The 11,927-nt window shown below is 44.7% G+C and overlaps 1 protein-coding gene across 1 annotated transcript in view; it reads left to right on the top strand.

Moving 5' to 3' along the window:
• Positions 1–11,927, top strand: part of FECH (ferrochelatase) — a 33,458-nt gene that overhangs the window by 5,206 nt on the left and 16,325 nt on the right. Inside the window, exons 3-5 of the mRNA XM_005873645.2 lie at positions 3,069–3,188; positions 4,359–4,504; positions 7,693–7,827. Coding sequence (XP_005873707.1) covers positions 3,069–3,188; positions 4,359–4,504; positions 7,693–7,827 — 401 coding nt within the window. The remainder of the gene's footprint in view (positions 1–3,068; positions 3,189–4,358; positions 4,505–7,692; positions 7,828–11,927) is intronic.

Genomic DNA, 11,927 nt, shown 5'->3' with positions numbered 1-11,927 from the left:
TCTCCAGGGGTATAGGCTTTGGTGCTTTCCCTGGTGGGCAGACCCCTGGGGATGTGGGCCCAACAAGTCCCAAATTTATTGCCAACAGTCTTAGTCCAAGTTCTTCATAAGTAGTACATGGTATTTCTGCAACACTAGGGAGATTTACTGATTTATTCTCTACCTTAGTCCTGTTAATCCCTAACCTGGGGAAACAACCTTTCTCGGGGAGGTGGTCCTGTTTAAAACACATAGCGCTAAGAGGGGGAGCAAACAAACATATGCCATATATGCCAGGTCCCTTGAAATATAAGCTGTGCAGATGTTTCTTCCCTGCAGCGACTGTGTCAAGCAGTAAGGGTGGACCGGCTTCCGGCAGTTATCCAGCCCGAAATGTCAGCAGTGCTGAGGCTGAGAGAAGACAAGGAGGTGAAAAGTGAATTCAGAGAATCTTTATAATGGGGTCTAAATAGGCAAATCCCTGACTCCATTATGATGCAACATTTTCCTTTTCCCAGGAATTGGTTCTGATTTTGAAAATTTACTGTGAATTTAGATTTCTACCTCATTCACCTATGGCAGTGGTTCTGAACCTTCCTAATGCCACGACCCTTTAATACAGTTCCTCATGTTGTGGTGACCCCCAATTTCATTGTTACAAATTGAACATAATTAAAGCATAGTGATTAATCACAAAAACAATATGTAATTATATATGTGTTTTCCGATGGTCTTAGGCGACCCCTGTGAAAGGGTCGTTCGACCCCCAAAGGGGTCTCGGCCCACAGGTTGAGAAATGCTGTTCTAAGGCCTTCAGTATTGGATTAGGGCCCACCTTAATCCAGTATGACTCATTGTAACTTGATTATATCTGCAAAGACCCTATTTTCAAATGAGGTGACAGGCACAGGTATCAGGGGTAGGACTTGAGTTTAACTTTTGGGGCACACAGTTCAGCCCACAATGATATCTGTTACTCTTTCTCACATAGCAGCCTCCATCTCCCCTTTAACAGAAAGTGTTCCTTCCCCTCCTGCTTTGCTACCCATATTGACATCTCCCTTTGTTCTGTTTTCTAAGAGGCTCTAGGGGTCAAGGATATCACGGGGCCCATTTGGTCACAGTTGGATTTGCCAGAGACTTCTGGATGAAATGTCTGCGTCTTGATACCCTCTCTGATTTAGGCTTCCAAGGAGTCATTTTGAGGCCTGATTAGAATTAGAAGCTTAAAGGAAATCTCAGTATCTTCCTTAGGGATAAATGACGTCTCTGTGTCACTGTTGGCTGTAGGACTTACTGCTTTCGCAGGTGTTTTGGGTAAACCCAGGACTAGTTATTTCTCAGCTGCTTTATCAAGAGTGACTGGAGAGTGCATCTCCACAATGGAATATTAGTCAGCCATGAAAAGGAAGGAAGTACTGGTGGATGCTACAACATAGATGAATCTTGAAAATTTTATGCAAAGTGAAAGAAGCCAGACACAAAAGGCCACATATTATATGATTCTGTTCCTATGAAATATCCTAAATAGTCAAACCCATAGACCCAGGAAGTAGATTAGTGGGAGTGGCTCCAATGGGCACAAGGATTTTTGGTGGGTGATGAAATGTTCAGGAATTAGGTACTTGTGATAGTCACATAACTTCGTGAATATATTAAAAGCCACCGAATTGTACCAGTTTAAAATGGTAAATTTTATAAAATGTAAATTATATCTAAGTTTTTTAAATGAGAAAAAAGGAATGGAAGATACACTCCTGTGTTTCCTTTAGTTTACCCACTTGCAGACTTTCTTACTGTCATCACATAGCTCCCTGTTCCTGGGGACACACAGGCCTCCAGGTCATGGTCCTGCCTCAGGCCCTGACCTCATAGTTCCCAGTCTCTGTTGTGGTCCCTGGAGGCTTCCAGAAGCCTTCTGGATGCACTGGGCCCTGTTCTGGCTCCACCTTGCCCCTGGCAGGTTTCTGGCCTGGCTCACGTCAGCCTGTGTAGGCTCCAGGCTTGCTCTGGATTTTAGAAGTTTGCATTTTGCATAGGTCTTTTCTGGTTTTGATTTCTCCGATGCTGCTTGACTTAAAACTTTAAAAAAATATGTTCTTATTGATTTCAGAGAGAGGACGGGAGAGGGAGAAGGCGAGAAACATCAATGATGAGAGAGAATCATCAATCGGCTGCCTCTTGCACACCCCCTTCTGGGGATCGAGCCCACAACCCGGGCCTGTGCTCTGATAGGAAATTGAATCTTGACCTGGTTCATGGGTTGATGCTCAACTACTGAGCAACGTCGGATGGATTTGACTTAAAACTTTTATGACAGAGTTTTGCCTTCTTTTTGCTTCTCCTTGCTCATTCAGTGCTTCATTCTTTAGGCTGGAACTGATTTGAATAAATTAGACAGTTTTTTACAGGAATTACTTAAAGCAGTAAAGGTAGGTGCTGGAGAAGGAAGGAGGGTAGCAAGAAATAATTTACATCAGTAATCATTTCATTTAATAATGGATAAAGAGAAGGTATCAGAGTGAGACATGGGCCGGCATACAGTTGTAGGGGAACCCAAGGCTTCTCTGTCTAATAGAACTTTCTGTGCGCACCAATCATGCTAAGTGACTAAGCACATTCTCCATTTAGTTCTCAAAATATCCGTTTGAGGCAGGTGGTAGTCTGTCTGTGTACAGACGGGGAACCTGAAGTTTGGAGAGATCAGGTAACCTGTGTGTTCATAAGGCATTCACTGGAACAGGTGCTTCTGCTCAGGACAATTTTAGATCACACCTTGACTCAGCCCCCAAAGCATGGGATCTTCGTTCAGGGCTGACAGTTCAACAGAGAAACATTTTGAGCCTGGCGAAGACCAGTGCCATGGATGGAGCTCCGAGATGAAGGTCAGAGTCTGAGCTGGGACCGCACGGACCTGGAGGCCCCGTGCGCTCCCGGACAGATAGCCGTGGGATGGCAGCGCACAGGTCTGCAGCGTTTTACCTCTGCATCGAACAGATTAGATGAGAGTTTGCTAGCTGAGCCAAGATTCCTCCGTGGAGGGAAATAAGAAGTGTTACAAATCAACCACTGCATTTTCTCTTACGCAGGAAGCCGAAGACTGGGATACTGATGCTAAACATGGGGGGCCCTGAAACCCTCGGAGACGTCCACGACTTCCTCCTGAGGCTCTTCTTGGACCGAGACCTAATGACACTTCCTATTCAAAAGTAAGCTCCCCGTGAACACCTGTGCTCATTCATAACTTGTCCCGTGCGTTTCACCTTATGTGCATCTCAGCTCTATAGTCTCAAAAAGTAAGCGTTTTTAATGCATGTCTGGTAGTGGCTAGAGCAGCAGCATGATTTTCTATTAGACGTGAGAAGGCTGTGATATTGCAGGAGAGAGAGCAGGTCAGTGAGTGTTCTTGAGCCTGGCCCGCCCAGAGCCCTAGAGAGCAGTTGTCTGACACAGCCGAGGCCCCGGTAAAGATCTGTAGAGATGGGTTTGCTCCTGGTACTGAGCAGCTGGTTATTCATTTGTGCTGCGGGTGTAAAATTTATACATGTGTACAATAAAAATGCCAATAGTATAAGGATGCTTCCAGTAAAAGGCAGGCGTTCCTTTTACCTTGGACTCCAGCCTCCCAGTGAGCCACCCTGGAGGTGAGCGCTGTTACATCCGGAAATAGTCCAGGTGTACCCAAGCACATGTGTGTATACACCTGTATATCCCCCTTTTCTTTACACAGATGTGAATGTAATTATGTGTATTATTAGGTACGTGACTCTTTTTCCCTTCGAATTTAATGTGTCTTGGAGATTGTTCCCTAACAGCTTATATAGACCTGGCTCATTTTTTTCATGATGTAAGGAATTGGTTGGTCCTTAATTCATTTAGCCAGTGCCTCATGGATGGACATTTAGGTTGTTTACACTGTTATAATGAACATTCTTATGCATACACCTTTGCTCACATATGCAAGTATATCTATAGGACTAATATGCATTTTCTTACATTGAGAGGAATATGTAAGAAAATGCATATTAATTCTGTCCTATACATCGCAGTCCCTGCTAGGTGCAGGATCGGGAGGTGTTAAGATCGTAGCTAGCGCACATCCAGGGTCTCTGCCCACTTGTGTGGGGTCTGACTGTTCAGGGTGCTAGAACAGCTGCGGGGCAGAGGCGGCTGCTCCTCCGAGAGTGCCCAGTTTTCTCTGTAATCTATGCTGAGAGAGCTGGCCCTTGTCAGTGACTTCCAGCTCCCATTTCCAAAGGCTTGGCCTTCTTAGACTCTTTTAAAAATTCTGCTTATCTTTTTCTTATTGAGTAGAAAATGATTCTGAGTTGCTAAGGTGGAATAGAATTCACGTACCCTCATGTTAAATGATTTAGTAGGCTGGCACCAATCATCGCCAAACGTCGAACCCCCAAAATCCAGGAGCAGTACCGCAGGATTGGTGGTGGATCCCCCATCAAGATGTGGACTTCCAAGCAAGGAGAAGGCATGGTGAAGCTGCTGGACAAGATGTCCCCACACACAGGTGCGTGCTTCTTAACGAACATCTCACTAGTAGTTATGAAACTCAGAACACCGCCGCATGCCAAGTGCAGTCTGTCCCGGCCCCTCACGCTTTGTGGGGGTTCCTGTGTGAGGCACCGTCACTTAGTTCTCGAGGTCTTTTTCCTTGTCCTCGCCTGTAGACCCTTTTCTGTTACTTCCTTATGTGACAGATTAAAAAGCTAAAGATTTGGAACATTAGTTTCAAAAGGTAGTGTGAGGTGCACATTAAGTTGAGCTAGATTATAAGGAAGAGACGACATACACTGACTCAGCCAAGGTCCCAAGATCTGTAGAGATGGGTTTGAGTAAAAGACACACATGTCGTTGCTCCGGAAAGAAAGCTTTGGGAATGGATTGAGGCTGCTGTGATTGCCTTTTCTTCCTGTATGGAGAGCTAATTATCAGATCAACATGTAGAGCCAAATTAGCTCGCTGTCGCGGCAGCCATGAGACGAAGCAGCTTTCAGCAGCTGCTTTCAGCTCTGGGCAGTACCACCTTCATGAGGCCTCTGTGCACCTCGTCAGACGTGGCACTAACAAGAGGATCATGCCCGGCTGGGGGCGCAGTTGGTTGGAGCATTGGCTCCATGCCCTGAAAGGTGGCAGGTACGATTTCGGGTCAGTGCACATACCCAGGTTGTAGGTTCCATCCTCGGTTGGGGCATGTACAAGAGGCAACCGGTCCCCAAGGCTCTCTCACATCAGTGTTTCTCTCTCTCTCTCTCTCTCTCTTTCTCTCTCTCCCTTCCTCTCTCTAAAATCAATTAAAAATAAAAGGAGGACCACACACCTTTGGCAACTGTCCTCTGAAACCCTCCACCGAAATAATAATGCACAGCATGAAACACTACTCGAATGAACTATAAGTACCATATTTAATCTCACTTAAGACGCCATTGACTGTAGGATATACCGTTGTTTTTATGTAATACTGAGACACACAAAACAACTCTGCCAGCTCCAGGAGGAGGGAGGGGGAGGAGCCTTATCTGTTCTTTCCAGGGTATTGCACTCTCTCACTTCAAAATGCAGCTGCCACCCTGCCTTTATCTCTGAGGGCAGCCTCTCCGCCTCCCTTAGTCTGCAGTATTGAGGAACTCCACACCCTAGGCATTTAGGCTGCAACGTTTCAGCGGTGGACAGGAAACGTGAGAAGCTGGTGGACCTGCAGCACCGGGATCTTACTATGCCAATCTGATGGTAGTATGTCTCCACATAGGTTAGAAAGCCAGGGCCACTTCCACCGCACCTCAGGTCGCCAGGCGCGCCTTAGACATGGGCTTGATGATTCTGTGGAGGTTGGCAGTTTTCGGATGAGCCACATAACCTTTGACCAACCAGTCATTTGGAGTTTGCTTACAGGGTCTTGTCCTCTGGTGTGTTTTTAGTCACATTTCACCATATTCTATGCAAGAGGAGATAAGATTGGTGGCTTAGAAGGACAGACAGCTGAACTTGGTTTCGTTTATACATTTTCCTTCCTCTTTCTGTGGCCCCCAGCCAGCGAATATCGGGTCAGACCCTCCTTCCCACGCAGACATGCTTCTCCTGTTCTTGGTAACATGGTTCCATCACGTTATTGGGAAGTATTTGTAATGTGTTTATCTTCTCCTTCAATGTAACCTAAATGTTTCCTATGTGGCAATTTAGTGTCATTCTTTTTTTAAATCCTCACCCAAGGATATCTTTCCTTTGATTTTCTCAGAGAGAGTGGAAGGGAGAGGGAGAGACAGAGAGAGAGAGAAATATTGATATCAATGTGAGAGAAATACACTGATTGGTTGCCTCCCCTCACGCCCCGACCAGGGCCAGGAGCCTCCAACTAAGGTACATGCCCTTGACTGGAATCGAACTTGGGACCCTTCGGTCTGTAAGCCGATGGGCGCTCTATCCACTGAGCCAAACAAGTTAGGGCTAGTGTCATATTCTTAATTTTAGCCCCTGCTATTGGTTGGATAGTAACATTATCTTGGGTTTATTTATTATTACTTAATGTTTATGTGGTGTATTCTCATATTATCCCTGAGCATAAATTAGGTGTAATCCTATGAAAAGACAGGGAAATAAGTTAGGAAATTCTGAATTTCATGATTTATAAATGCCTAAGAATTGTGCGGTTGTCGATGCTTTTAAAATGCAGGAAAAAAAAGATTTAGGAGGACAAGGGAAGATTTAGAAGAGGGAACTGGTAAAGCTATGGAGAAAGGAACACAAAGACATGGCTGACGTGGGCCCTTAGGTGCTTAGGTGCCAAGAACAATGATTTGGAATCTCATTTGGTACCTCCAATTTACGAATTGCAGTTGGGTGTTTTTCCTGTATGAATACAGAAGAATCATTTCAGTCATTTGTTATCAGTGAACTTGTATTGAGTATCCCAAAGCATTTCTATAAACTTGGTGACCTTGGGCCTGAGGGCACAGGAGGAGGGAGTTGGGTGGTGGAAGTGGGTGGGGGCAGAGAAGGAAGGAACATGGGCTCTGGGATGGGCAGAGACGGTAAAATTTCAGCTTGAGCATCTGCTGGGTATGACTTTGGGCAGGTTCATTGACCTTGGAGAGTCTCCGTTTCCCTATCTGAAAGGGGTTTCAAATCAGAGGGAAGGAAAAAGCAAAGCGACTGTTACTTGAGAGGAGATTCCTGTTCTTTTCTCTCTTCTCTTGAGTCTCTCATCTCAGTAAGGAGAAGAGAACTAGGCACAGGTTTTTTGTAATCCTCACCAGGTCATGCTTAGAGATGGAGAGAGGGAGGGAGGAAGAGGAGAGAGAGAAATAAAAACAGGAGGAGGAGAGAGAGAGAGAGAGAGAGAGACAGAGACACATTGATTGATTGCCTTCTCCTGACTGGGAGTCGAACTGGCACCTTTCGATACTCAACCAACTGAGCCACTCCAGTGGGCAAAGCTTGAGTTTTAAAAACCATTGTGCTAAGAAAAGATGTGTGTATATGAGGGGAGAGGTTGGTCCCATGCAGTAGTGATTAAAAGTCCATGTCCTAGCTGAGGACTGGATAAGATCCAAGGAATATTCTAAACTTCCCTCCGTTTATCAGCACCATAGGAAATTAGCGCAACTGTTCTTTGTTCTGGACATTGCATTACATTTGGTGACTCGAAGGAATCTATATAAAGATTAATATTTTCTCCTTTCCACACATGCTTCCTAATAGCCCCTCACAAATACTATATTGGATTCCGGTACGTCCACCCTTTAACAGAAGAAGCAATTGAAGAGATGGAGAGAGATGGGCTTGAAAGGGCTATTGCTTTCACGCAGTACCCACAGTACAGCTGCTCCACCACAGGTAAGGGCTTCTGACAGTGGGGGGTGGACAGGGCCCTGGCAGAAGTAGCCAGGAAACTGAGTGCGGCAGGAAAGGATAAATCCTTTGTGATTTGAATGGCAAATCCAGCCTGTCTGCTTTAAACTCGAGAGTTCAGGTCAGTCCATTGGAAATCTCATGGTTCGCCTGTCCCTTGAGTTATTGGCCAGTCGGCTCAGAATTACAAATGGTGGTGGAAGGCGGTGGCTGCTAGTGTTCAATGCTTTAATGCAGCGATTTCAACCAGGGTGCCACAAAGATTTTTAAAACACGCAGCATCTGACTATTTAGTCAAGGGCACTGACCTCTTTTCCCTTAGATTGTAAAACAAACAAACAAACAAACAAACAAACAAAAAACAACAAAAGACAACAGCCCACACAACAGTAGCAGCAGTAGCAGTCTGGTATGAATGAATAAAAATTATACCTTTTTCTTGTCAGATTGGCAAAATATATATTTTTTTGGTGTGCTGCAGAATTTTAGTAATTAGTTTATATGTGCCATGAGATGAAAAAGGTTGAAAATCACTGGTGTAATGGATCAGGATTAAGCACTTTCTATATTTGTATAATAAACTGATTGTTATGGATACTCTACTATTCTTATTAATGTAGCAAAGGTGATCACTGTTTACATTTTAAAAGCCCATAGAATATTGGGAATAGTGTTATTTTATTGTTGTTGTTGTTGTTATGCTTCAGTTATGGGTTGGTTACTGGTTAAATCACAGCCCAATTTGAGGTTTCCTCCGCAAACCTAGAATTCTAGATTCATGTTATTTCCTATATTTAACAGGAGCAGGAAAGTAATCTACATTTGCCAATCCCTGTCTCATCAGTTGTGGGTGAAGCTTCTACTGTCACCTACACATACATTTGCTTGTATTCTGTTTCAAGGATTGGGGTCAGCACACTTGTACTCCCAAACTGCTTTTGGATATCAGTGTATATTACTGTGTAACTCTAAGGAGAGACGGAAGGCCACTGGAAGACCTGCTGTGTGTAGGGCACCTATGAAAACGCCTGAGCTCTCAGACATCAACAGTTGGCACTGTGATTTCCTTTGGAAATGTACCTCTCCAACTTCAAAATGTCTGGTGATATGCTATTGGAGAAGGAATCAGATTTTATAAATACCTAAGCTATACTTTTTTTTTGCCTTGTTTTAAAAATATATCTCAACATGTAAATGCTCTCAAAATTAGACAACTTAAGAAGATCGTTACTTATATGACGAAGGATTGACTGTGGTTTTCATTACACAGCTGGCGCTATTCGTGTGCATAAAACATCCATGTCTGTGCAGTTTTTCTCCAGTATACCTCATGTGTAAGGGCACGCACCTCTTCACTTGAGAGATATGAAAGCCTTCGGGAACCACATTCATTCTTTGAAGCCACTAGAGCAGCCGTGGGCAAACTACGGCCCGCGGGCCGGATCCGGCCCGTTTGAAATGAATAAAACTAAAAAAAAAAAAAGACCGTACCCTTTTATGTAATGATGTTTACTTTGAATTTATATTAGTTCACACAAACACTCCATCCATGCTTTTGTTCCGGCCCTCCGGTCCAGTTTAAGAACCCATTGTGGCCCTCGAGTCAAAAAGTTTGCCCACCCCTGTAACTAGACCACTAATAGCAGGGCCACACAACTCTCTCAGGGCACAGAGAGAAAGCTAAGGCCCAGAGATGGGATGTGAGTTCCTTATAGATGCATCACTAGTTAAGGCATCTTTACTGCTAATAAAAACAGGACTAAGGAGACGGTGGGACTGGGCTATGTAGAAAGGCACAGGCCTGCCAAGGGATAGAAAAAACCATCAAAACGGCAGCAAAGCCAAAACTCGAAAAGATTTTAAAATACTATTTTGTGGTCACTGGAGAAAACTCTAAATTCTGCCTTCAATTCATTCTGTTTGTCCCTGAAGAGGATAAAAAAGAGAAGTTAATGTTTCTTTTGAAAGCTATGTTGTCTGTTCAAGAAAGGCTGAACAGTAAGAAAATTAGGTTCTGCCCTGCTCTTGTCTGTATGTTTCAGCCGGGTGTATATTCCCAAGCCATGTCACACATCTGCAAGTAAATTAATCCGAAAGAGAAGAAAATGGTGTTTATTTAAAGTTCAAGGCATTTCTTAAACGTAAGCATTTGGTCCCACGGGTCGCTGATTCCATTTTCGGTGTACTGATAACAAAATCCATATATTTAAACATTAAAAAAAATAATAATAAGGAAAACCTTTTTACTTGTTTCTGCTTCTTCTTCGTGACATTTCTTGAGGGTTTCGGCATTTGGCCCCTAATTTTCTTTTCACTTCACTGGTCTGACAGCCGAGCTGCAGACTTGGCATTAAACAAAAATCAGCCCAGCAGCTGAACTGTATCATTCCCTTGGTCTGGGGAGACCGGCAGTGTCTGGTCACTTACTTCGCAGCCATCTTTGTGGGTTTCGCTGACAGGATGGGTCACGCGGCTTTCTGATGAAAGATACACTGGAACGAGGGGAGAGAATCTAATTATCTGGCCTCAGCGTCCAGGGGAGGGGCGATGCTGGACAGATGTCCACTGGTTGATGCTCCGGATTTAATAATCTTGCCATTATTCCGACAGGAACGCAGTTTAAAAACAACAACAACACATGCCCACTGTGTTTTCTGTAATCTTTATAACCATTGACTTCTAATCTCCCAAATCTTGGCTATTGAGTCTTCAGATTTACCAATAAGATCCTTGTCCCCTGCAGCGAATCCCTGAGGCTTCCCTGAGGGCTTCTACCTTGGCTGGTGGTTGCTTCCTGGAGCCACATGCAAATCAATCCTCCCCTCTTTCCAGCCCCTTTGTAACTTGCAAGTGAGATGTTTAGATCCAGGGAATTTGTTACTTTCATTATCTCCCCGCTTTTTAGGTGGATCTGTGCATGCTTTTATTTCTCACTGGAAGCCAGCAGCCCGTGCTGAAATCAGTCGCTGCTTGGGAGAGAGTAATGACTCTTCTCCAAATCCTTAGTTATGCTGTTTGGAAAGACCCTGCTGCCGCTAAAGCCCAAACAGAAGCTGAGCAGAGCCATTTTCTGAACCAGATTTTAAAACCAAAGACAAGGCAGCGCCCAGGAGTGGGGGATTTGCAGAGCTCAGACATTGTAAATGAATTGTGTATGTTTTGCTGTAGCGGAAAAGGAAAATCTACAATTTAAATATTTACTCCTCAAGAAGAGCAAGAGAAAGGGTAATCAAGAGACAATACAGAGCAAGTTGGAATAAGTTCTTGTTCTACAAGGTCTAGTGCAGGACGGCGCATACAGCTGAGCCGGCTGTGAGCAGGAGGCGCCCATCCTTAGACCTGTAGACCAAGGCAAGAAATGCATGGTTCTCCCTGGAGCTGTTCCAAGCAGGGGCTCCCCCTTGGGGGCGGGGCTTGGGGAGAGCTTCTGGAAGAGTCCGCTGGTAGGAGACAGATACCCTCCCACCTTACACTTGCCTGAATGACGGTTAATGCCCGGGCCTTGCTGGGACACCCCGAGAGAAGCCCCAGGGCTGGGAAGGACCCGCCTGCCCCCGGATTGCAGGGCTGGCGGCTGAGAAGCACCTCTTCTGCTCGGAACGGGTGAACCCAACATGTAACGCCGCCTTGCCCTTTCGGTGTACGAACGGGTACATGTTGTTTATCTCTTTTCTCCATGGTTGTATATCCCAGTCTTTCCAGCTTATTGCCACTATTTGTGGCTCCACAAAAAAAGTAAAACTGGCTTCAGAAATGTCAAAGAGGATAATGGGAAGGGAGAAATCAGAGACAGGAGTTGGCTACAACCAGGCCCATAGCTTCTACCTCTACATGGCAAATGTAAATTATGCTCTTACGCAAACTGCTTGTGTAGCTCTGAAAATGCCATTCTTAAAAATGCACACACACACCACCACCACCACCACCAACAACAACAACAACTTGTCCACACAGGCAACAAGACCATTTGCTGAGATGTCAGTTTACTGAATTAAGCCCATATTTAGTACTATCTCAACTTCATACTAAAGGGGCTCACCTGCTCTTTTTGGAGCCAATATTCAGTGCAATCCTATGTAAGCTCA

This window comes from Myotis brandtii, unplaced genomic scaffold, assembly GCF_000412655.1.
Source record: "Myotis brandtii unplaced genomic scaffold, ASM41265v1 scaffold416, whole genome shotgun sequence".
Lineage (NCBI taxonomy): Eukaryota > Metazoa > Chordata > Mammalia > Chiroptera > Vespertilionidae > Myotis > Myotis brandtii.
The sequence above is the reverse complement of the archived record's forward strand: the minus strand, read 5'-3'. Positions and strand labels throughout refer to the sequence as shown.